The sequence below is a fragment of the Musca vetustissima genome, unplaced genomic scaffold (genome assembly GCF_032173495.1).
Source record: "Musca vetustissima isolate MV318-11 ecotype Yass unplaced genomic scaffold, APGP_CSIRO_Mvet_v1 utg40356, whole genome shotgun sequence".
NCBI lineage: Eukaryota > Metazoa > Arthropoda > Insecta > Diptera > Muscidae > Musca > Musca vetustissima.
In genome coordinates, this window is record NW_026885449.1 from 37,683 (window position 1) to 64,943 (window position 27,261).

At 36.2% G+C, this 27,261-nt stretch overlaps 3 protein-coding genes across 3 annotated transcripts; 1 reads left to right on the plus strand and 2 right to left on the minus strand.

The window, feature by feature from the left end:
- Positions 1–2,148: 2,148 nt before the first annotated feature.
- Positions 2,149–2,948, minus strand: LOC133332720 (zinc finger CCHC domain-containing protein 10-like). The gene is given in 3 exon segments (XM_061541096.1): positions 2,149–2,530; positions 2,533–2,755; positions 2,835–2,948. Coding segments are annotated over 3 exon segments (591 nt in total). The 5' UTR covers positions 2,882–2,948; the 3' UTR covers positions 2,149–2,209.
- Positions 2,949–5,389: 2,441 nt separating this feature from the next.
- On the plus strand, positions 5,390–8,157 carry LOC133332721 (SPRY domain-containing protein 7-like). The gene is made up of 3 exons (XM_061541097.1): positions 5,390–5,498; positions 5,563–6,150; positions 8,053–8,157. The coding sequence occupies exons 1-3, from the start codon at positions 5,390–5,392 to the stop codon at positions 8,148–8,150; spliced, it is 795 nt and encodes a 264-aa protein (XP_061397081.1). The 3' UTR covers positions 8,151–8,157.
- Positions 8,158–20,667: 12,510 nt separating this feature from the next.
- On the minus strand, positions 20,668–26,360 carry LOC133332722 (extracellular sulfatase SULF-1 homolog; the record flags this gene model as incomplete). The annotated part of the gene is made up of 8 exons (XM_061541098.1): positions 20,668–21,406; positions 22,782–22,881; positions 22,946–23,137; positions 23,200–23,510; positions 24,501–24,705; positions 24,765–25,828; positions 25,889–26,007; positions 26,065–26,360. Coding segments are annotated over 8 exons (3,026 nt in total), but the record flags the coding sequence as incomplete, so codon positions are not given.
- Positions 26,361–27,261: the final 901 nt, after the last annotated feature.

The window sequence follows — 27,261 nt, forward strand, 5'->3', positions numbered from 1 at the left end:
AAGACAAATGGGTGGTTTGACTGAGTCATCAGTTTCTAGATCGGTGGATTGATATCCTCGTCTAGCTAGTTCGTCAGCTCTTTCATTACCCAAGATGTCACAATGTCCTGGTACCCAACACAACTGATATCTATAGGTTTCTAATTATGCTGTAGATTAGAGCAGGTTCGGTTGATGAGAAGAAGCTGAGACCCGGTAGAATATGAGCACCCATTAGTCTGTGTCGCCTGTAAGTCAGGGCTGGGCAGTGACACAGGAGATGCTCAATTGTCTCCGTCTCCTCCTCGTCAACACAGAGTCTACAGTAATCAGTTGCGTCAAGATCCCATTTACTAGTAAGGGCCCTGATGTTGCAGTGACCAGTGATGATTCCCGTCATCACTCTAATTTCAGCTTTGCTCAGGTTCAAAAGTGAGTGCGTTCTTTTGGTAGACAGAGTCGGCCAAATGGATCTTGACACGTTGCACCTAGGTTCGTTGTGCCAAAGTTCACAGGCTCTTTCGTACAAGAATGCCTCAAAGTTCCTATAAAAAAGACAAATGGGTGGTTTGACTGAGTCATCAGTTTCTAGATCGGTGGATTGATATCCTCGTCTAGCTAGTTCTTCAGCTCTTTCATTACCCAAGATGTCACAATGTCCTGGTACCCAACACAACTGATATCTATAGGTAAGTTTTTCCAGAGCTGCTCTACACTTGAGGACGGCTTCGGATTTGATATAACAAGATTTGATGGCTTTAAGAGCCGCTTGACTGTCCACAAAGATAGTCACCGGTTCAACGACCTCTGCATCCAGACTTTTTATCAATTCCACTGCCTTCCTGATCGAAAAGATTTCAGCTTGGAAAACACTACAGTTGCAATTCAGCTTGTAGTTTAACTCAAGGCCTAACCTTTCACAGTAGACGCCTGCCCCAGTACCTTCTTCCATCTTAGATCCGTCTGTATAGAAGGCCAGACCGTTCAGAGGAGGGTTACTTCGTTTCCAGTCGTCTCTACTAGGAATAACGACATCTATATCGTCAAATCTCAGGATTGGTGATATATAGTCGCTTAGTTTAACGCGTTCGCCCAATAAAGATATAACTCTTATATAATTTCTTGCAATTTCATATATTAGACTAGATTATTGTTCGCTTAGACACACACAACATAAGGGCACAAGTCATTCCTGTTCCGAAGAAATACATGTTTATACCTGGGAACATTAACAAGTTGTTTGCTCATGTTCTTGCCAAGAAAAAGTAACATGATCTAAGGTAAGACAAAAATACAATCTACCCCTACTCTAAGTATATTCAATCCAAATAAATTACAAAATTATATATTGTTTCATTAGAATACATTTATTAAATAAGAATCGAAACAAAGTACCAAAAATAAATTGGCTTCGGTTGTTTCGGGGTGCTGATAGATGTTTCTAAAACTGAGGATAAAGTAACAATGAAATTCATTAAATTCTAAATACAATTTTGTTTATAAACTAAAAATACGTACAGAGAACTTATAACATTTATATCAATTCAAAAGGACAACAATTTATTTCAAGTACGCAATAAATAAAATAATTAATATTAGTGTTTCAATTTCGGCTTAAACTAAAAACCTTCATAAAAAACTATTCCATTTTTATGTAGAGAAGATATTTTAAACAAAATGCATTTTATCATTGTTATTGGTTTAGCCATGAGTGTGGCAATTTTTCGGGGTGGTGACTTTGAAACCGATTATTTGATTGACATGTTATTTTTATTGTGGTATATATTTTAAGGTACTATTTTTATTTTTATGTGCTTTTATGGTTGCATGTACAAATATTTGTTTTATTCCCTAATTATTATTATTTTTTTTAGTATTTCATTGATTATGGTTACTATTGGAATTGAGGTTTTGAGGTGGAGGTCTTAAATTAACTTTGTGATGGTGATAAATAGTATTTCTCCTACATATAGAGAAGTATACTTAAATGAAACTTTACTTCAATTAAAAAAGAACAATATTTATAAAATAACCTAAACTACTAAAGCTTCTAAGTTACAAAGAGAGCGGGGTAAATCCGACAGAGACATTTGCTATTTCTTCCTTTCATATGGTATTCGCCCTTTCGCCTCAAGCTCATCTTTGTCTTCTAATCTATGTAGGTGTATACCCATCATTACAAATCTAAATTCATCCTTAATAGTCCATCTTCTCTCTCAAGCACTCGTTCCTAAAGATCGCCAGCATCGGCGTCTGATGCCTCTGAAGAACTATCCGATGAATGTTTCGATTTCTTATTCTTTGGTGGCGCTGTGTCATCGTCCTCATCCTCTGAACTGCTTGATGAACTATCCGAACTGGAACTACCCGAAGCTCCAGTTTCACTTGAACTATACGATTCACTGTCGGACGAAGAACTGGAATCACTTGATGACCCCGAACTAGATGAGCCAGAGCCATCTTCACCATCGGACGATGAATCGGATTCACTGTCCGAACTAGAGGACGAATCACTGGATGAACTTGATGAAGATTTACGTCGCTTGTGTTTATCTTTCTTTTTGCCGCACTGGTGGCCACCTCCCCGGTCGTTGACACCGATCCGTTCGCCTGTCCCTCGGCAGTTTTTTCATGCAATTTCTTTTTCAATTGCTTCGTCCGTGATGTGCGATGGACATATTTACGTTTCTCCTTACATTCATAGGACCAATGGCCAAATTCCAAACATTTTTGACAACGCACCCCATTCGGAAATGCTGCCGCTAACTTGGCATTTCTGTAATCAAAAAAGAAACGCGTCTCAATTATTTATTTGTTTTGGTGTTTTGCACATGCTTTTTGTTTGGAATACTTACCTCTTCTTGATGGAGAGTTTTCTGGCCGCCAACCCCACCAGCGTCATAATCAATAATCTACGAAAACGTCTGTGGGAGTAAATTTTGCCGGCTTTTCAATTGGCTACTGTGTTGTGAACGCGGTAATGCTTCAGACTCCCGGCTGTAAGATATTTGGATTTTTCTCTTTATTGCGTTGCTGTCATCAATTTGATGAATTTTGCAAACGTTTTTCCAAATATTTTTTCACAAAAGCAGATACAACGTAGTCTGAAATAAAATTGAAAAACGTTCCACCTGCTAACGAATGGAAGGAGAAGACAAAATGGCCGATAAAGATAAACCCAAAATGGTATAACCGAAAGTTTACGAATGATGTGGGAGGGAGACTAAATGAAAACATAGGGATAAGTAAATCGACTTTCGACAAATCGATTAATCGAATTTCTGTATTGAAAATTCTAAAATTCGGGCTTCTGATCTCTGAGGAAACCGCAAAGTCGACTTTTTTCTTCATTAATAATACTTGGTTCATTGCCAAAAAGCATTAATTCATAAACATTACATATTCCAGAACCTTATTTCGTCTGATGACAATATTTCATATAAAAACATTTTTTAGCCTATAAAAGTAAAAAAATCGATTTTGAGCAGGTTTGACAAAATCAAAAGATCGAAAAGTCGACTTTTTCTCGACTACGGCGTGCGACATTGTTATTGGGTTGATTATAGAAATGTAAGGGTAACGTAAACGTTACGTATAATCTGTGCCTGTGCCAGAAGCGTTTTGGATACTATACACAAAAAATGTTTTTTTATATTTAGTAAGGAGATAAAATGGCAAAAGGTCACCAGTTAAATTCAGAAAGGATCTATCGGGGCCCTTTAATAAAGAACGAGTATTCAGACAAGGTGACAGTTTGTCGTGTGATCTTTTTAACATTCTGCTGGAGAAGGCCATACGAGAGGCAAAGGTGAACAACACTCTGTACACCAAACAACACATGTTACTCGCCTACGCCGATGGCATCAATATAATGGGTCGAACATTGAAAGCGGTAACAGCAATCTTTGAACAAATTGTGAAGGAGTCTGCCAAAGTGGGTCTGCCAGTAAATGGCGAGAATACCATGTTGATGGTATCAACGCGCAAGACGTCCAGTAGACTTGGACCAACTGTGGAACTTGACAACTACAGCTTCGAGGTAGCCAAAACTTTATGTACCTTGGCACCGCCATAAATAAAACTAATTACACCAGTTTTGAAATCCGGAGAAGGATATTGTTGGCCGACAGATGCAGCTATGATCCTAGAAATCACTTTAGAAAAAAGGCCACCTCACGCCATACCAAACTACAAGAAGCTGATCCTATCCTTTCTGTTATATGGATCAGAATCATTGATTCTTGCGCAGGCTGATGATCTTTTACATCACCAGACCTACTGTACTTGTGAGAAATTCAGCAGGCAAGGAATCGGAGAGTTCGCCCATAATCGCTGCAGAAAATTTCCTTAGTAGTAAGGACAGTGGTCGAATACCCAAGATGAGACCTGATATTTCAGCAGCGACAGTAGGCGTGATGAGCTCCGATCTCAGACTCAGATCTCAATCACTCTGGAGATCAGCACATTTATTACGGGACATAAGTGGAATAAATGGTTATAACTTCTGAAAGGTTGCAACATTGTAACCGGTATGATTAAACTGTGAGCGACCGTGATAAGTCGCTCTCGAACCCTGGAATGGCTAATGATAAAACATCAGTAGCCTTTAATCCAGGAAAAGACTGCAGGAGTAAAACGGGCGATTACAGTTCTCAATTTGTCATTTCCAAAGTTTGGCTTCCGCCAACGAATCCAGTTAAGGATACCAGGAAATGTTGGTCGGCATTGGCGAAAACACTAGGTTGGCATTTACAGCCTAACTATGGATATGTATTTTTTGACAACGTTTCCGGTTATTTGACATTTATATTCAGGTACAGTTACCGACAGAAACCGGTCTAACAACTGTGACTTTGTACCTATAAACAATACTTAATGCAGAAATGATTTTGTTTACGTAGCCGGTGTTGGACTTACCTCAGAGGAGAAAATATCAAATTGTGAATAGAAAACATATTTTAGAAGGGTCACGCGTCATTTTCCTTATATGCATAGTTCTAGCACCTAGTTTGCTGATGAGTGGATTTCCTTTTCTCCTTTTACCATGGCATATTTCCCATATATATTTCCTGAGCGATTTTAGGTATTTCGAATGTCCATCACATGGTGGAGGTTATAAAAAGTTCGGACCTGCGTTACTTTTTGTAATATTTAACAATTTATAATATAAAAATATTTAAATGTGTAACGTTTTAGTGCGTGAAATTCTTCCCAATGTTTACTGAACACAGCTACATTTAACAACAGCTGATCAGATGCGCTGCCAAGGTGGAACGTTTTTCAATATATCTGCAGTTGGTGAAAAAATAGTTGGATTTGCAAAACAAACAGATTGTTAAAAAAAGCTGATAAATAATTAAAATAAATTTAATAAAAACATAGTATTAGTTGCCCGAACAATAACACAAACATGTTCTGCTGCCTAAGATCCTGTTTAAATGGTAGTATACATCAGACAAACAAAACCGTGGTGAATCGTGTGAAAGAACCAGAGATTCATTTAGATGTTGCAAATGCTGGTAAGAAAAAGAAAAAAATATTCCTAAATTAAACATTTTCCTTACAAAAAATCTCATCCCACAGGAACTGAAGTTATCTTATTGTCCAATTATCTACGCATTACGGGTACTGGTGGAGCACTGGGCACAGCACCCTTGGTTCAATCGAAATCCTATTTCGAAGTGAAAATTCAACAAAAAGGAATTTGGTCAATCGGATTGGCTACACGCCAAGCAGATTTGGATAAAAAATATGGTGGTTTGGACAAGGAAAGTTGGTGTCTATGTTCGGATAATGTTACCCGTCACAACGGGGAAGAATATGGACCCGTGGTGGCGACAACAAATGAACCAACAAAATCTAATGGTGATGTTATTATAAATGGTACCACAGTTCCAGGCCTAATCGGTATCGAAGATATAAATGAAGATTTACTATTGACAACGGGTCGTAGTGATGGTGGTGGGGTAGAGGTGAAAAATCCAATGCAGGAAAATAATAGCACAGCGACGACGAATCAAGAGCGGACGCAACAAAATCAATTTCCCGATGAAGGTGATATTGTTGGTGTTTCATTCGATCACATTGAACTGAATTTCTATTTTAATGGCAAGAAGTTGGATGTGCCATTTCAGAATGTTAAAGCCAGTACTGTGTTTCCGGTTATATATGGTAAGTGTGAAGAATAAGGTGAAGTGTATTTTAAATTTGTAATTTGCATTACCTTGAAATATTCTACAGAGATTGCAAAAAATAAAATTCTGATCAGAATATCTACATAGGCATATTCTGATCAAGAATGTCCTTATGTCTGTTGAAATCAACATAGGACTCGCAATATTTTAAGACCAGACGGTAGTAGTAGTATGTGACGGTAGTAATCCCCATTCTTACATTGTATGCCTTGTATGGTGGCAGGTGGCCAACAAAAAGATACTGCTGACTAAAATGAACTCAGTACAGCGATCGGTTTCGATCCTGATTACCGGAGCGCGAGTATCCTCAACATGACGTCAGGTTGTAACTTCTTGAGGAGGAGTACTCACATTAGTAATTATGTTCCCTCTCATAGAGATTTTAACGACATCAGAGTAGAGTTTCCCAGTAGGGAATCCTGGACTAGTGGCTCCTTGCCTCTGCCAGGTCTGCCATTTTTCACGAACGGGAGATGGAATAACTTCTTCGCTTCTTCGAATAACTTCTTCGCTATTTCCACATTATAAGAGAGATCAAAATCATTGTGGGGATCATAACAGGTCACTGCAAGATTAGATCCCTCACTTCGAAATGGGACTCCAACGGAGAGGATTACTGTCGTCTATGTGAGGACGAAGAGGAGCTAGAAACAATTGAACATATCCTCTGTAGATGTCCATCGCTGAGTGGCAGAAGACACAGACAGTTTGGAAGATATGAAATTGATAACCAAAATAGACCCCAATCAGATCCTAGGCTTTGTCAAAAACTTGACATTGCTAAAATAACCACCTTCTAGGCTCTCAAACCCCAAATAGTTTCCTCCCTTCGATTCTCTTTTCCTTTCCCTTTCTTTTTAGGTATCAATGATGATCACAATGGACAATTGTCTCTGAGTGAACGGTCGCTGAGTGGCAGAAGACACAGACAGTTTGGAAGATATGAAATTGATAACCAAAATAGACCCCAATCAGATCCTAGGCTTTGTCAAAAACTTGACATTGCTAAAATAACCACCTTCTAGGCTCTCAAACCCCAAATAGTTTCCTCCCTTCGATTCTCTTTTCCTTTCCCTTTCTTTTTAGGTATCAATGATGATCACAATGGACAATTGTCTCTGAGTGAACGGTTGTAATTAACAACTATACATCCCACACCTAACTTCTTCTTGATCAGAATAAAATTGTATGTCGATTTAAACGTCTTAGCCATATCAGTCTGTCTTCTGGAATCATGATAGCTCACGCAATATTTAAGATAAACCATTGAACTTTTGCACTTTCGAACTTTGTAGTAAAATCCTAGTATGTTTGGAATTGAAAATGAGACATATCGGTCCACTTATAGCACCAATATAACAGTACACCTCATTGCTCAGTATTTTTGGGAGTTTCGTTTTAAACCAAATTTGATACTTTGAGTTGCCATTGGGTAGTAAATCTCCCTACCAAAAATCTTTAATATCGGTCCACTTTTTCAGATAGCCCTAAATAACGGTACCCCTATTATTCTGTATTTTGGGGAGTTTGTGCATGTTGTTTAACCGAATTGACTGTAATATGGTACTTTGAATTTCCATTGGGTAACAAATCCCCCTACTAAAAAATATAAATATTGGTCCACATTTTATGTTAGCTCCCATTATTCGAAATTATGGTCTAGTTTTTTAGCCGAATTGTGTGTCAAACCTTATCAAGATTTCAACATGATATAGAGCTCCACTTATGAAGGTCCCGAACGATTACAGGTACTTTAAATGTCCACCTCATGGTAGAGGGTGTACAAAGTTCGGCCTGACCGAACATACATATAAAAATATTATTTTACCTATTTTTTAAAAATATGCTAAATTTATCTCTGTATAATCTTCACTTTCAGTTGGCAATGGTGCAATTTTGGATATCATATTGGATAATTTCCATTATCCACCACCAAATGGCTTTGAACGGATAATGTTGGAACAATCACTTTTATAAAATTCAGCATTTGCCCGATCGCGTTCTTATTTCTTTATTACTTGGCAGGCAATGTGAATAATTTTTAAGTGAAAAAAAAAACAAATGGACAAACTTTATTCTTAACAATGTGTATTGATCTATAAAATTCTAATCTAGTCTTATAGTATTTAATATTATATTTTTTTAATACTTTCTTATTAATTACGATATTCACAAATATATTAATCTCTAGTCATTCGTTGTAGAGATTCTGACATTCCCAAAATAATTCATACATTTAATTCACACATTCCAATAACGTTTATGACCCCTATTGCAGTTATGCTGTTATTTATAATATATATAATTACATTTCCTACAATTTCACTAGATACCAAAATGCTACCAAAATGTTTAACCTCTTATATTTATTGAAACTTCATAGAGATCCAATGCTTTCCCAATCTCTTAATATTCTTAGTTTTCAACCAGTCCACAATGAAATTAAAATTTGCATTTTTATCATAATTGAATTTTTCAATTTTCATATTTATTTATATTTTTACTATATTAAAACGCTATATGAACAAATATTATTCACATAAAATGTAAAATAGTGTATTTAGAAATGATCCTAAATATTATTGTAAATTATAAACATTTGCTTCAAACTTTCTTTTTATTTTTATATACAAAAGTTAACAGTTAAAAATAAAAGTTTAAAAAATATTAAATTCATAATAATTTAAAAAAGCTGTACTTACTGAAAAGATTTATAATTATTTTCTAATAATTTATTCCATTCCATTAATTTTGATCTCCTTTCGGCATCTTTTATTATATTATTAAACATATTTATTTTATGTTTGTATAAAAAATCAGTAACATTTATTATTAAACAAAGCTTTTGTAATTATATAATTATAAATATATATGTCCTTAGTATGTATACCTTACTCGCAATGACTATAAATAAATATATATTATTAATAATAAACAGCAGTCTTTTTTAACTTTTTGAGATTGGATACGCTATACAATAATTTTTCGGATGAGTTCAATAAAAAGAATTAATACTTTTTAAAGGATCGCCTACTTTGTTAAGAGTATATTCTTTGAATGATTATCTCAGCTACAATCGTAAATTTTTGTATTACGCCACGAAATGTTGGTAATAGACCCATCTTTTAGTATACCGATTGTCATGACTGGAATAGCTGAATCGATGTAACTGCCTATTATTCAAAATGCATGTTGCAATTATAGGCTGTTTTTGTCAAAGAGGACAACTATTGGTAAAGATTCAACCTGAGAGCCATAATTATGATCAGAACTTCACGAAAAAAGGGATTCGCACAACGATAGGTTAGTAGCAATGGTGGATAAGATAACACTGGTAAGACGGAAAAGTTGCCAGTGTATAAAATAGACTTAGTTTATCAATTATCTAATATCGGTTCTAATCACGTAAGAGGACGGATATGAGAGATATGTTGAAATTTTCAAAGTGGTCTACTAATTCTAATCAAGTTTAATATTACCATTACCCCAATTTTGGCCAGGTTTGGGATTTAGTTCTTCAGAAAATAAAAGGTCAGTGGTACTTGTTTAGGATATCATAAGTTGGTCCCGCTCGATTATTCTGCACAGATTGCCTATTTATTGATAGAGTATATGAATGCGAATTTTGTAAATAAAATTTTTTGAGATTTAATAATGCGGCTATTTTAACTGGCTGTCATCTATTCGATCTATTCGCTTCGATCTAAAAATTTTAGCCCAGTCGTACCTAAAACCTAAATATACGTTTTAAACACATACAATTTCTTTAATAAAAAATATATGTTTCTTTTTGTCATCTATTTTCATTTTCAAAATCTGGTCGCCTTAGATTTAAGCGTTTAGGAAAATTATTTAATGGCATAAAGTGCATTACCACATAATTCTTCTCCGTCCATATCCTCTTGAGAATTCATATATCGTCACAACTATTACCGATGATCTTAATAAAGATATCTACAAAGTATACCACATTACTCTGCTAAAAATTCTTCTCCGTCCATATCATCTTGAGAATTCATATTGTCATCATCCTCATCTTCTTCCTCCTCCTCTTCTTCTTCGCTACTTGCCAATGCTTTTCGTTTCATTGGCACCAGCAATGATTCCAAATCTAATAATTGTTTATTGATACTTTCGTCGATTGCAACCTCCGTGGTTACCGCTGAATTTGGTAAAGCTGACAATATAGTCGATGGTGTGTTAATTTCACCCACTGCATTGGCTTGAGCCGATGTTGACGGCATTGGGTGCTCGTCATTTTCGCGTGAATTTGTATATAGTTCAATTAAACTTGATTTCAGTTGTAACTCTTCGACCTAAAAATAAAGATATTATATGAGATACATAGTTGTTTCCGCAAATGATTTGGCTTAGGTCAAGTTTAAGGCCTGGTTGTGGATGGTTTCCTGATTACAAGGTGTACTTTTATTCTTGAAATCGAAATTTTGGTAGCACATACATTCAGAGCCTGAAGTATGGAATTCCATAAAAAACACATATGTGCTAAATTTACATGAACCACGTCCAGGACCTTAAGCATGACTTGTTCCATTGATTTTCACCTTCAGGGTATTGATTGATTCATTTATATTTCCCAATAATTCCTCCAGTTCCTTTTCTATGGTCACCAATTGTACTTGCTCCTTTTGTATAGCTTGAGTCTTTAATTTGTGTGCTCTTCTCATGGTAATATCTTAGAGATATAATTTTTAAAAATATATTGAAAAAATGTATAAAAATAAAAAATTTGTATAACTTAACTAGCAAAAGAAACCAAAACAATATTCGTTGCATTGAACATCTGATATTTGCCGGTCTATTAAACATGGTGAGTCAAAAATTAAAGACATATTATAGTGAATTGCCCTGTGTGCGATACAATTGGCCTGTTCCCGTACTGCAAGAATCTACTATTTATTTACTACGATAACGAATTTTCCTTTATGATATCGAAGAAAATAGTAAAATATAGTAGATTCTTGTAGTACGGGAACAGACCAAATATGTCGTATAATTAAATTTTTTTAGAGTTGTTAAAATTTATAAACGTTACAATTAGTTTCCAGGTCTGAGATATAGGGAATTATTTAAGAGCTAGTAACTCTAATTTGTGTGATCCCAAAAATTGGTAACGCTATGAAATATTGGCATAAGATTCAACTTTTAGTATGTCGATAGTCATATCTTGATTAGTATAGTCGATCTAGCTATTACAATTTATAATAAAATTTCGGACCACAGTTATTGGCCAACCGTGACGCAGGCTCCGTTCTGGCCAAATATGACGCCTCTACTTTTTAGTAATCATCGGTTAATATTTAGAGGGATCAATGACCCAAAAACTAAATTTTTTGTCTGTTTTCTGCTCGCTCGAGAACAGAATTATGACCGGCATAGGGATCTGGTCAATATTTATGTGACAAATTACACTATTTGCAGATGATAACATATATATTTACTCTGTAAATATATGCAGTCACTAATGTGGCTGCAGCACTCTGAGGCCGTCCGGTCCATTTTGATAATTCATGAATGATATGGAGAGATCTGTAGGGAGAAAGGGGGGATAAGAAGCTAACAAGAAATATAAGGAGGTAGATGGGAAATAGTTTCAATGGCTATAGAAACAGAAAACATATTACGTGCTAAGGTTGCACTTTCCCAACCTTTTTATATTTCGAATGATGCTGTATATTAAACGGTGGAAAGTGAGCACCCACTAGTCTGTGCTGTATGTAGGCCAGGACTGCTGTATGTAGGCCAGGAGTAATGACTGCTCTACACTCGAGACGACCTCAGATTTGATATTACAGAACATGATGGCTTCCAAATAGCGAAGATTTCAGCTTGGAAAACCCTACAGTTGCTATCCAGCTTATAGATAAGCTCATGACCTAGCCTTTCACAGTATACACCAGCCCCTATACCTTCTTCCACCTTGGATCCCTCTGTATAAAAAGCCAGACCGTCCAGAGGAGGGTTGCTACGGTTCCAGTCGTCTCTACTAGGGATATAGTCGCTTAGTTTTGTTCGCCATAGATTTTGTTCATGAAGCCTTAGGGCACTATGCGCTGCCTGACAGTTAATGCGTTCAGAGTGGCTCCAGTTTTTTAGAATCGGGCCGCTCTTTGTACATTGTCTAGTTTGCTGGATGTCGAATTGTGGCGCAAGCAGTGACACTAAACAAGAGAACCATAGGAAAGGATGGGCCTTACTACTGTCTTATAAAACTAGTGTATAGTTGATGGTTTTAGCCGCCTACATTTCCCAATGGAGTTCTTGCATGCATAGAGTGCAATCTGCACTCTCTTCTATCCCTTGATTAAAATAGTTTTCCTCAAGGTCTTAAAAATAGTGGTTTACAACTGTAATTGCATCTTGAATTGTTTTTGCCTTCTTTGGGGCACTTCGTCCAGCTTCAGTCCATTATTTGGATTGTTCTTTTGTCTCTTAAACCCCATTTTATTTCGTTAAAACAATCTAAAGAAGCTTGAGAAATGTTCATTTTTATGCGTTTTTGATCGACTGTTAACAAATGCGGCACCCATCTGGCAGAAAGCCTTTTCATCAGTAGTTCTTCATGCAAAATGAAATGGACTCGATCATTTGAGATGCCCATATTAGCTGTTGTTGCTGTTTTTGGACGTCCACTATGTAGTTCATCTTCAATGCTTGTACGACCACGTTTAAATTCAGCAACCCAATTTTTACTGTTGAATATCAAGGAGCATTTTAACATATCACATTAACCATATCATTATGAATTTCTTGTCCCGATAAACCCTTTTTATGTAAATATTTAATGAAGACACGCATTTCTCATTTTTCCATTAAAAAAACATGCGGGTGAGTCTTTTTTGAACACCTGTTTCTATATGAAGGAGTTGCCGAAACAAAATTGTACATGTTTTCATAACAGAGATGGAAGTTTTTGGATAATAAGTGTCCGAACTGTCCTCATAAGATGGCAGGCGGAGAAGTTAAAAAAACTTCTTGAGTTTCCGTAATATAATGTAATGAAGTACGGTGTCAAGTCGCAGTTTTGATTCGAATTGGATGAAATTTGGCACAGCTCATTTATTTGGCCCAAGGACGAACACTTTTGAAATTGGGAAAAATCGGTTCAGATTTAGATATAGCTCCCATATATATTTTCGTCCGATTTAAGGAAAATGGTGCACCAAAGTGGCTATATATCTTTCGATTTGCACGAAATTTGACACAGCGTACTGAATTGAGTCTAGAATGATGACTGGTGAGTTTTGGGAAAATCGGTTCAGATTTCGATATAGCTCCCATATATAGTTTCGTCCGATTTTATGTAAATGGTGCACCAAAGTCGCTATATATCTTTCGATTTGCACGAAATTTGGCATGACGAACTGAATTGAGCCTAGAGTGATATTTGCCAAGTTTCGTGAAAATCGGTCCAGATTAAGATATAGCTCCCACATATAGTTTCGTCCGATTTCATATAAATGGTGCACCAAAGTCCCTATATATCCTTCCATTTGCACGAAATTTGGCATAACGTACTTAATAGGGTCTAGAATGATGTCTGCCAAGTTAAATGAAAATCCGACCTGATTTAGATATAGCTCCCATATATAGTTTCGTCCGATTTCATGTAAATGTACCCTAAAGTCCCTATATATCTTTCGATTAGCACGAAATTTGGTACAGCCTAATCATTTAGCTCTAGAATGATGTCTGCCAAGTTTCGTGAAAATCGGTCCAGATTTTGATATAGCTCCCATATATAGTTTCGCCCGATTTCATGTAAATGGTGCCCCAAGTCCCTATATATCCTTCGATTTGGCATAACGTACTGAATTGAGCCTAGAGTGATGTCTGCCAAGTTTCGAGGAAATCGGTTCAGATTTAGATATGCCTCCCATATATAGTTTCGTCCGATTTCATGTAAATGGTACCCCAAAGTCCCAATATATCTTTCGATTTGCACGAAATTTGGCATAACGTACTGAATTGAGCATAGAGTGATGTCTGCCAAGTTTCGAGAAAATCGGTCCAGATTTAGATATAGCTCCCATATATAGTTTCGTCCGATTTGATGTAAATGGTGCACCAAAGTCCCTATATATCCTTCGATTTGCACGAAATTTGGCATAATTTGCACGAAATCAGCATATTTTTCTTAACCTATGTACCAAAAATCATTAATGTGCTCGCAAAAAAAAATTTCAATTTTTTTTAATGGAATTTTAAAAGAATTTTGTAATTACCCATATATATTTTTGTCCATTTATATAATTATTTCAACAATTGAATAACGAATAGAATAACGCGTCTTAAGTTCCGTTGAAATCGGTTCAGAGTTAGCTCACATATATATTTCCTCTGGGGAGTCATTATAGAATAACTAAAAGACTGAGAGCACTTGTACATGAGCTGAAGGACAGAGAGTATTTATTGAATAATGAATGCTATTGAGTTTACAGAAAAGAGTTGATTGAAGGTGAGGGAGTATTTAATGAAGAGCTGACGCACTCGTATTGATAACCATATAGTATTTACATCTGTTAACATGTTTGCGAGAATACTCCCAGTAGGGTACTAAAAAACAACGATCATTTATTTTTTTTAAATTTTTAATTTTATTAAAAAACTATTTCTTTTGTTTTATTTTACAATACATTATTACCAATTTTAACTAACATAATTATAAAAATAAAATAAATATATATATGTATGTTTTAATAGAAAATATTGCCAAGAAAACATTATGAAATTCTTTCTATACATAAATATGAATATAAAATGGCAAGAAGATTAGGGGGAGAGAGAAAAGGGGGAGAAAATACGAATATCTAAAATATTTATATTCTAAAAAATAAACCATTACCCTTTTTGTTAAAAGCAATGGAATATTTGCTTTTATTTAAACATTTATATAATTACAGAACTAACAAAATTATAGCAAAGTAGTTTATATGCTTTTTATATTCGTTTCATTTAGTTATATTTTTAATGTTGGTAAAATTAATTTAACAACTGGCAAAACTATTTTTTTTCTTTTGTTTTATTTGGAACATAATGTTTTATCCTTGCCTCCATATATATTGTATGTAATTGTTTCATTTATTTAATTATTTATGTAAACAGTCTTAGTTTTAAACAACATATAATTATGTTTAGTAATTTGTTTTTTTCTACACACATTAAAAACCAATTGCATAAAGGGGGAAGTATAATATAGTTTCATTTATTTTTTAAAGTTAATAGCTTGAAAAGAGAAATCGATGAATATTAAGGAAATTATAAAACTGATATCGTATAGTTATAGTTTTCCAATATTTCCAATCTAAAGAAGTATAAACACAAATATTGATCATTGTTTTGCATTTTATTTTGTTGTTATATTTTTAAATATTTTTTTATTAAGCATAATTTAGGTACTTTAGTTTAGTTTTATTTTATAGAGCATATTATATGTAGAGTATGCATATATAGAGGGATTAAGTCCATTGGAGGTTATGTGCATTGCTATACTGTACCGCCATTGCCATCAATTCACCTTTTTGTGAATGTCAACCATTGTATGTCAATGCCACGCATGATGCCTGCCTTGGACTTCCATTTTTAGTATAGCATTATACTACAAATTTCTACAGCAGATCAACAATAATAGTTTAGAATAGTAGTTTTTAATTATTGTTTTTAATCATAAGGACTAATTGAAATGTATGTGGGATTTATTTTTTATTATATGAAAAGATATCACAGGGTACACGTTTGCTATATCCATCCATGTTACGTCGAAACATATTTCAGCCAACTCGTATAAAATGTTACAGAAGAAAACAGCCGCATGTACGTTGATAAATCTAATTTGATCTGAGCTATTTGGGTATCCACCAACATCTCTTCGTTTGCGTAATGTGACAATCTCCTGACTCCGAAGTGGATATTTTATTCCAGCCGAGGCAATACTACCTGTATAAGTAGGGTATATATGGGCACATTGTCAAAATGGTAGCAAATTATATTTTAGTTCTGACAATTACCGTCAGATGGCGCGGTCGTGTATGTAGCATGGACAAGAATCATGTCTTCTGAGTTGCAGAAATGTGATAACGACCACAGGGTTGCATTACATCAACTAACATGTAATTTGACCCGTATTTACCATACTTCCTTTATGCGTATTGTAGAATAAAATCCGAAATACCTTACTTTAGGGAACGCTTGAAGAAAACGTTGTCACATCTTCTCTTCGCCGATCACGGAATTAATTTTAAAAAAACGCTATTTCAGAACTACTTAAGCTAATACCTGTGATCGGAAGCATATCTGAATGCTATCGGACGCGTCAACAGGTTGCAGATAGTGGAAAGACCAATTCTGTTTACTGCGTAGCTGTGAATTAAATAAACAGTAGTGGAAAGTCAGCGGTTTCAAAGGGAGGTTCTCGGAGGAAATGACCGATTGGCAATTATCTTCTAGACCGACGAGGATAAGTGTTTAGTGTTCTGCATCGATCTTGGCGACATAAATGAAAATTTGACCCGACATCGTGAATCCATCTCCAGTCTCATTGAAGAATATGGCAGCTTCCGCCTAAGCGACATAGGATAATGCTGATGTCACCGTCATCAATACTCTATCCTCAAATCGACAGACGACGTCAAATATGTCAGCTATGGACACCTCCGAAGCAGAACCCGTCGTAAATACATCTACAGGCCATTATTTCTGAGGCAAACGGCTTCTAAAGGGACTGAAGTTAAAAGTGAGTGCTTCAAAGCAACTGTGGAACCTTAGCTGACGGCTCCTGCACCCAAAGTGCCAAGCCAAAAGAATCGATGGATGAAAAGGCCTTTCGAAAGAAAATTTCTTATTGCCAGTGATACGTAGATAACGATCCCAATATGATCAGCGCAAAGGAATTCAGCTGGATAAAGAAACACCTAGGCATAAATTCGTGCCCAACATAAATTGATGCGGTTGCACCATCCTGATTATAGCTTTGCTAACACTACTCGGCATTTGTTTCTCATCTGCTATTATGGATGGTATTCTTGTACTGCCTTGTAACTGGGCGACATAGTTAGTATGAATGTTATTCAGATATGCCTTATAGACTTTTTGATCACTTTTTCTATGTACCGGATTGACTTGAAGAAAGACTTCGACTAGAGGTTGCCACCTAAACTAATGCAAATAAATACATAATCCATGTCTTCGTAGTTACCTATCGTAAATACATTGGCCTTAATCTCGCCTATAAATAACACCGGACTTGAACATTTTTTTTTTTGTTCTCAGTCTGTCGATAATACAATCCGACCTTTAATTTCTCTTCGTATGTCGATTGTAGGGGGCCCTTAAGTCGTGTACTGAAAATTCAAAAGGCGCTCTTGACGGTAAAGATGCTCTGGATAATTGACGACTGAAAGTTAATTTTTGTTGGGTTCCAAGACATAGTGACATAGATGGGAATGAAATAGCTCACGAGCTTGCTCGAAAGGTTTTGCAGTCGTCCAGTCTACCGATGTACCGATGAAGGATCTATACAACCTCCAATTGGATATTTCATTGGGGAAATCCAAAACAGCTACTCCGAAAAAGCCTGCAGCATAGGCCAGAGGAACTTGGATGCAGGATTTCAAAAAACTATCTGACCTGTGTTCTAACGTCACGAGATATGAAAATCACTTTAGGGACGGCTCTTTCTTCAGTACAATGGACCTCAAATTGACTAGTGATTGTTTTACAATTGCCTATAAAGTCATTATGGTTTTCATTATGACTTTAATGCCAACCTACCTTTCTATAAAGATTACCTGTCCTGTAAAGTCCAGCCTGTCATTTAGATCGTCTAAAAGTCCTCCCTGTCCTTCAGCTCGACTATATGTCCTCCCAGTCATTCGGCCCGTCTACAAAGACGCTCTGCTATCCAGATCGTTAATAAAAGCTACATTGCCTTCAGCTCGACCATATGGGCTTTATGTATCTTAGTCTATCTATGAAAATACCATGATTTTCAGGGTGCCTATAAAGATTTCCCGAATATCTTTAAAACTGACTCCCCTACCTTTAGATGTTTAAAGACTTTATTTCACTCAGTTTAGTATATAACCTACCCTTCGATCGCCCACAAAAACTCTCCGTCTTTCAGGTATATAAAGACTCCCTGACATTTTATTCGCCCCTAAAGACTCAATAGTATTCAGTTCTTCTAGTGCTTCCGGCCCTTTAGCTCGCCAACAAGTACTCCTTGTTCTTCAGCTCGGATTAAAAAACTCCCTATCTCTCGGCTCGTCTAACCTTTAAATCGCTCATAAAAATTGCTTGACCTTCAGCTCGGATATAAAGAATTTCTATTCTCCAGCTTCTCCAAATACACCTTGACCTTCAGTATGTTTATAGATTGAACATAGCCTTCAACTATTATATAAAGACACGTAAGGCTTCAGCTCGACTATGAAGACTTTATGTATCAGAGCCTTTCAACTGGACAATAAAGACTCCCTGACATTGAGTTCTATCCTAAAAACTCTACATAGACTTCGTGTCTTTAAAGGGGAAACACATATAAGGACTCCATGCTTTGTTTTATTTTGTAAATGAATATAAATGAATGAATCAAGTCATGACAACCTACCTAACCTTTAAGGGAACCCCACCCATTCTCGATTTTAATTTTTCAAGATTTTCTATGGGCTGGTAAATCAATACCAAAGTTTGTTAAGGTTTGTAACTTTGCTTTGCTTTGAAGATTTAAAAGAGAGGAACAATTATTTACAAAAAAAAATTATTGTTTTGTTGTTGTTTTTTGTAATTAAAGAAAAGTCCTTATTTTTGATGGCGGGCATGACAACTCCTCACTGGAACATCGGAATCCGAAAATTCCAACGGTGTTAGAAAGAGTACATGTGTGGCTCTCGTATGAACTAGGATTATTGACTTCCCTCTAAAATTAACAAAATGGCGGACCTTTGAAAAAATATTTTTGAAAAATCGCCGATTTTTGATCAAAAACCAAGTTAAAAAATAAGGAAGATCTTCGCCGATTGGCTTTATCCTAGTTCATACGAGAGCTATACACTCACAGAGAAACGTGTAAAAATTTGGTATCGATTGGGTTATTAGTTTTTGAGTTATCGTGCCCGCCATTCGCAAAAGAGAAAAACGTGTTTAAAGTTTGAGAAGCCCTTTAGCCGCCACTTGATGCTGTCACAATAAATCTATATATATCTTCAAGAGTTCTTGAGATTTTCACTTGAAATTTTGTAGGGACATTTTTACCCCGAGAATGGGGGGTCCCCTTAATCGTCCATAAAGAATAAATTCTATAATAACTTATTCATAGGTCGGAAAAATATAATAATTTTTATATTTTCTAAAAAAATTCCCTGAACTATTTTACCAGGTCTTCAGATGGTCTAAGAGCTGTTTTAAAGATTCACAGGATCTCTAGAAGGACTCCGACATTCAGATAAGATATCCTGACCTTCTGTTCGTTTATAAAATTGCTCTCGTCTGGTTCTTTTCAAAAATATTTCATACGCACACCATGATAACTTTTCACATACAAAAAATCTTATAAATACCAATTAGTTTTTTTTTATGAATTATAGGTTATGTGTTCGTTTTGTTTGCTTGTTTCTTTGCAGATTTCATTGGGTTATCTAACAACAACAATAATAATAAATCATTTAATGTAATTAATGTATTTGTTTTTGTCTAGAAGAGATTTATAGATATGCAGTTGGCGGATATGTTGTTGAAAGGAGCGCTTAATTTTTTTTCTATATTAATTATTATTATTTTGTTTTTAAATTCTCTAATAAATAATGAGCATATACATAATAATATATTCATTGTTCGTGTATTACTACATATGTATGTATATATAAATAATTTCGAATTTCGGTTAATATCATTTTAAACATTTTTGTTGTTGTTCTTGATGTTCATTTTGAGCGGACGTCTTAGTTGGATTTTTTTGTTTCCTTTTTTCTGATGGAGGGAGGAAGGAAGGGAATGAAATTTGGTTGGGATGGACAATGCAGATATTTGTGGGATGCTTCTGGCTTATTAACCGCAATGGGAAAGTAGGACAATATCTAGTGTTATTATTCTATTTCATCATTGCCAGCAATAAAAGGTTTTGATAATATCGAATACTTAATACACATTCAAATCCTTAGCAAAGCTCCGATTTATATTTGATAATCTAGGGTACAGCCTTCTCTTTGGAATATTTCCTTCCTGGCAAAAATCAATCACCTGCCTAGCCACCCATTAATGTCCGCATTGTACTTTATTATTAAAGGATCCATCGAGGTTTTTGGTTCACTTTGCTTTTTCTGCCTAAATAATGCGCATAGTTTTGTTGTTGTTGTTTTTGTTAACTTTTAAATATTCTAATGACAAAATTTGCAGTTTCGTTTTTGTTTTTGGGATAATTTGTTATTTTTTATTTGCTTAATCGAAAATAATTTAAGGAATTCACAATTTAAATACTTAACTACAGACTTAATTCGGGTAATGTGGTCATTGGTTGCTGTTGTTGTTTTTTATGCATTTTCAAAAATTCAGCATCATCACCATCACTATCCAGTGGCAAAAGTGATGATGATGATGATGATGAAGATGCCGATGGTCCAGCATCTGCTACTGTATCGGATGATGGCACTGGTGTTGAAGAGGAAGATGGCATCCAATTGGAATTGTTTGCATCTGCAGCCGCTGCAGAATCTGCATGTGAAGTTGTGCTACTATTATTGCTGTTGATGTCTTTATACAATACACCACCACCCATCACATTATCCTTGGCCTCTTTGTGTTGTTGCATTGTTGTCACTGTGGCATTTGGTGCTGTTGGAGATGATGCGGATGATTGAGGTGGTGATGGTGATCCTATTGCCATTGATTTTTTAACTTCAGCATTGTGTTGATAGCGTTGGGTGTCCTCCTCATGAAAACGATTTCTTCGAATACTATTACCACGTTCAGAGGCCATAGATTGTGGTGACTGATGTTGTTGGTGCTGCTGTTGATGATGGTGTTGTTGCCGCTGTTGATGAGGCACCATCCTATTGTGGTGATTAGTATTATATGCTGATGGTCTTAAATGTTGACTCTTTTGATGGGGATTATAATAGGAATGCTGTTGTTGTTGATGATTTACATGTTGCAGCTTCCATTGTTTACGCCTTATATTATTATTGTTGTTGTTTGCGGTGGTGGAGCTCGGTGGCCAGCGGCTAAAATAAAGAGAAATTATTAATATTTTAAATAAGTGAAAAATAAATGTCTGAAGTTTTCCAAAATATGTGCTTATATTTCAACAAGGAACATTTTTATACCCTTCACCACACTGTGGTACAGGGTATTATGTCTTTGTGCATATGTTTGTAACAGGCAAAAGGAAACGAGATAGACACATGGTTCCTTTTGAGAATATGTGCATGTCTGTCTGTGCATGTTAAATTGTAAACAAAGTACAGGTCGCATTTATGATCCGAATTGGATGAAATTTGGCATAGGTCACTTATTCGGCCCAAGGACGAACCCTATTGAAATTGGGAAAAATCGGTTTAGATTTAGATATAGCTCCCATATATAGTTTCGTCCGATTTCATATAAATGGTGCACCAAAGTCCCTATATATCCTTCGATTTCCACGAAATTTGGCATAACGTACTGAATTGAGCCTAGAGTGATGTCTGTCAAGTTTTGAGAAAATCGGTCCAGATTTCTATATAGCTTCCATATATAGTTTCGTCCGATTTCATGTAAATGGTACAACAAAGTCGCTATATATCTTTCGATTTGCACGAAATTTAGTATAACGTACTGAATTGAGCCTAGAATAATGTCTGCCAACTTTCGAGAAAATCGGTCCAGATTTAGATATAGCTCCCTTTTAATATAGATTTATTTTAAGTAATTGACGCACCAAGGAACCAATAGGCTGATAGGAACGAAACGTTCTGAAATTAGTATAACGTAACATGTGACAAGTTTGTTTGAAATCGCTTAATATTTGGATAGAGCTTCCATATATATTTTCGCCCGATTTCAAGTAAATTGTTAGTCAGTTTGACATCAATTTTTGCACAACTTACAAAATTGAGCATAGAATTACGCAGTTGCGTTTTCTAGAAGTACAGACATAGCCCAACGGATGACCTATTTTATTTGTTTGAAGTCGATTTACATACTTTATGGATATATCTAGGTAGATTCACATTTACATAAATATCACATATTTTATTTCATTCAATTTCATGTTAATAGTCCTGCTTAATATACCCATAGTGGTGAAGGGTATCTTATATTAAAACTCCCAACCCTTCAGCTCGTCTTTAAATGCTTCTGCATAAATATTCTGTTATTCTGCAGCTCATAGAAAAGGACTTCTTATCAGCCCCTATATATCAAAAACTCTAATATCAAAAAACTGGTTTTTAAAGAATAGATTTTTAAAGAGGATTTTCTCAAGGATCTTCAGAAAAATAAAGATGAGGTTTTTAAGAATATTTTCTCATGGACCATAAGAGAACTAAGAGTATTTTATCATCAAGCTCGCTTATGAAGATTACCCGATCATTATCTTCCCTTTAAATTCCAACATACCTTGACAATTTCCTGCGTTTTGTCGGTGATCCTTCATAATCCATGCGATTGGAAACAAAATCGGAATTGCCATTCAGTGATGAGGTTATTAAACTGGAAACTATATAATAAAATAGAAAAAATGAATATCCCTTTTATTCAAAACGATTTTCCACAAAACTTACCATGTTTCCGCTTCGTGCCTCTTTGTATAATACTATTTGAGCTGGTGGAGTTGTTCGAATTTACAACTGTCACTGTACGTTTAATGGTACAACTTTTGCCCTTACAACTTTTGAGTTTGGCCAATGTATCATGCATATACGACTTCTCAGCCTGTGTAAGCGATGAGGCGCGATTTAAAGTTTCGAAGGGATCTGAAAGCGGATTTTATTATAATTCGAAATTAGTTTTTAAATTTTTGAGGTTATCATCTTACCAATTTTCAAATCATAAAATGTTATTAGTCCCGTCGTAAATTCACAATATAAATAATTGTGTGTGGCATTTATGGTCCTTAGGCAGGAATAAGTATTATTATTAGCATTCATACAGAAACAGAATGGACTATCATTCCATAACGGGGCGGTACGCCAATGAGTATTGTCATGCGAAAAACAATTCATTTTCTCCGATAGACATTCCTTTTCCAGGCGTGCCTTCTTGATCCGTTTCCTTTCCTTTTTGCGTTGCCTTTCCTCCTTCAATTTGCGTCTGGCCTCTCGCGCAATTTCTTTGGAATCTTGATAACTAAAAAGAGGAAAAGAATAAGAATAAAATTCAAAACTGAATGAAATATTCGATATTTAAAATAATGGCGTCCAACTTGACGCTAGTTTATTAAATTCCCTCTCTTTCTCTCTTTGGGGCATCTGTAAAAAGTCGAACTACTTAAAGCTGGTCTACACAAGTCCCACGTTGGGCGCCATGTAAGAACAAATAAAAAAGAATTCCTTCAGAATCCCATTAGCTAGTCTATAACGACTCCCTTCAGCTCGTCTATAAAAACTACATACGGATCGTATAAATGAGTTTTGTATGGCCCTGCCTTCAGCTCTTTTAAAGAGACTCAATTCAGCTCGTATATAAAAGCCCCTTAGGGCCACATTTATCCGGCTTGAATGGCCCCCTGTTGGGCGCCACGTAAGAACAATTTAAAAATGGGAGAACAGATAGATTTCGTTCAGCTCGCTTATAAAGACTTCCTTCAGCTTGTCTATAAAGACTCCCTTCGCCTATAAAGACTTCTTTCGGCACGTCTATAAAGACTCTGTTCGGCTCGTCTATATGGACCTTCAGCTCGACTATAAAGACTCCCTTCAGCTCGACTATAAAGACTCCCTTCACTTCGTCCCTTCAGATCTTCTATAGAGATCATTATAGAGACTCCCTTTAGCTCGTCTATAGAGACTGCCTTCAGCTTGTCTTTAGAGACTGCCTTCATCTCGTCTTTAGAGAGTACCCTCAGCTCGTCTACAGAGACTCCCTTCAGCTCGTCTATAGAGACTCCCTTTGGCTCGTTTATAGCGACTCCCATCGGCTCGTCTAAAGCGACTCCCATCGACTCGTCTATAGCCACTTACATCGGCTCGTCTATAGAGACTCCCTTTGGTTCGTCTATAGAGACTTCCATCGGCTCGTCTATAGCGAATCCCTTCTGCTCGTCTATAGAGACTCCATTTCGCTAAAAAGATCGCCTCGCCCGAACTTGACGATGTCTTTACCTGGCATATTACTTACTCTGTATCCGGTTCACAATAACATTCAGCTGGTCCTGAAAATTGAGTATTGCCAGTATCATGCCTAGAATTGTAATATGTTTCTTTGACTTCTTCCTTCTGTCCTCGATGTTTGGGTTTAGTTCTGTGGCCCATTTCCGAACTGGATGCTATGCTCTCCGAGGTGGAACTTGGATAGCTGGATTCTTCATAGCTACCTTGGGAAACTGGAAACAAAAATCAAAGGAAATTTTAACATTTGATTCCATATTGCCAAAAACCCTACCTTCATCCGATGTACTTCTCCATGGGGTATTTTTATTTGGACCATCTGGCAGAGTTGTGGTCGTATATGTATTTGGCACTTGATTATTGCGATGTTTGTTTTTCTGTGTCGAGGTCATAATCTCCTCATAATTGGTTCTGCGTGAAGTACTAGTAAAATAGTTCATATCGAATTCAGGATTCTCAACATTCGATACAATGATTCGTCTCCTTCCAGCGCTGTTTCCAGCGGAGGAGTACATGGGATTACCCATAACTCCCGCATTGTTGTGATAACGATTATAACCATGTTGAGACTGAGGCTGTTGGCCACGATGACGACCCTTTTGATGACGATATCCCGAGCCATAAGCATTGGTATTCGCTTCCCCATTATTGTATTGATCTCCCCGATTGTTGTTGTTGTTGACGAATTCATTATTCCAATAACGCCCTTGCTGTTGCTGCTGCTTGCTTTCCCTCAATTGCTTCTTGATATCCTTCAAATGGGTAATTTTATCCTTCAATACCTTGATAAGCATATCAATTTGTGATCGCGATTTACGCCATGTCTTCTCGTCATCATAAATAACATCGGAACAATTGACTTTACCACTTTGAGATTCAATATAACAACGAGTACCGACACGACCACCCACTTTGGGGAATTTTCCGCCTCGTACAAATCCAGCCGAAGTCATTTTGGTGGCCGATGTCTTTGAGGTACTATTCACCGTCCAGTCATGTTCAACAAATTTCAGCTCCAATGTTTCCAAAGTATCCTGAATTTCTTGTATAACTTTGGAGATGGCATCATTGGAAGCGTTGTTCTTTTTATTCTCTTCACTATTTAAATTTTCAGGATTTTCGAATAAATGTGCCGTAAGTTCTCTTTTGGGCCTTGATAACTTTTCAGCGTTCTTTTTATGTTGCTCCAAAAGATACTGCTCGAGGTTGTGTACATTTTTATGGATATCCAATAATTCTTCCATTTCATAGGGCAGCTCAGAATGGTAGAGTTCCTCGATATCGAAATTCTCAGTGTCACGTTTGTGGCGTCGGGAATTTTTACCAAAGTTTTGGTTCCTAAAATTAAAAACACAATTTTTATTATTCAGAATCTTCAATATCTATTCAAATCCTTACCTCTTCCGAACTTCAGGTTTAATATAGACCACACCATCTGGTGTAAAGCAAGCACAATTACGTTTATTTTGATTCTTTGGGTATTTGGATATTTCTGCCAAATGATGCTGCAATTGGAGCTAAAGAGAAAGTCAATTAATTTCATTTCCCTTCTCTAGGTCATATAAGTCCCTTACATGAAATTTACACTTATGTTTCCGCCATCTTCCATTCTCATTAACACATTTCCATTTTTGCCCAGCTCTACAATCTTCCAAGAGACTTGGATCAGAACATTCCGAATTTAAACGCATCATTTTTGTATTATACGGGGTCAATGGCAGATTATTATCAAATTGATCTTGTTGTTCGAGTTCATCATTTGTGGCATCGTTATCCTCCTCCTCTTCGTTAATAGCAGCTGAGGTATCCGTCTCATCTTCATCATTTTCAAATTCGAAATCATCATCGGTAATTTCTTCATTGTCAGTATCTGTAAATCAGAAAAAGGGATACGATTAGAAATTTTTGAGAAAAATTGACTCAATTGGATTCTTTTTAAATGAATGATTTTTAGAGCGTCCATAAGGACTCCGTGGTCTTCAGAACTTCTATAAAGACTTCCTGAACGGACGTTCTGGACGTCGAAAAGGACACATTACCCTTCAACTTGTCTAAAAATACTCCCTGTCCCTCCAGCCACTCTATAAAGACTCCATGACCAACTCCTCATAAAGACTCCGTGGCCCTCCAGTTCCTCTATAAAGAATTCATGACTCTCTAGCTCAATTATAAATACTCTCTGACCCTCCAGCTCTTCTATAAAGATACCCTGGCCCTCCAGCTCGTATATAAATCATGCCTATCCCTCCAGTTACTATAAAGACACCTTCGTCCTCTAACTCCTCTATAAATACTTTCTGCCCTACAATTCCTCTACAAAGACTCCCTGGCCCTCTATCGTCCCTGCCCCTCTAACTTCTTGATAAGGACCTTATGGTCCTTTAGCTCTATAAAGACTCCCTGGCACTCCAGTTTCTCTATAAAGACTCCATGACCCTCCAGCTATAAAGACTTCCTGGCGCTACAGTTCCTCAATAAAGAATTACTGGCTCTCCAGTTCCTTCATAAAGATTCCCTGGCCCTCCAGCTGAAGCCCTGGGAGTTTTTAAATCAAAGACTTCGGAGTTTTTATGGACGGTATGATTCTCTATAGATTAACTGAAGGTCCTATGAGACGGAGTTAAGGACCAGTGAGTCTACATTGACTAGATGAATGACCTAGCAGTTTTAATAGACGGGGTGAAGGGCCAGGGGGTCTTTATAGATGAGCTGAAGGAGGTCATGCTGTCTATTAATTTTTGGGTATATTCATTTTTGTTTTTCCGTTTGTA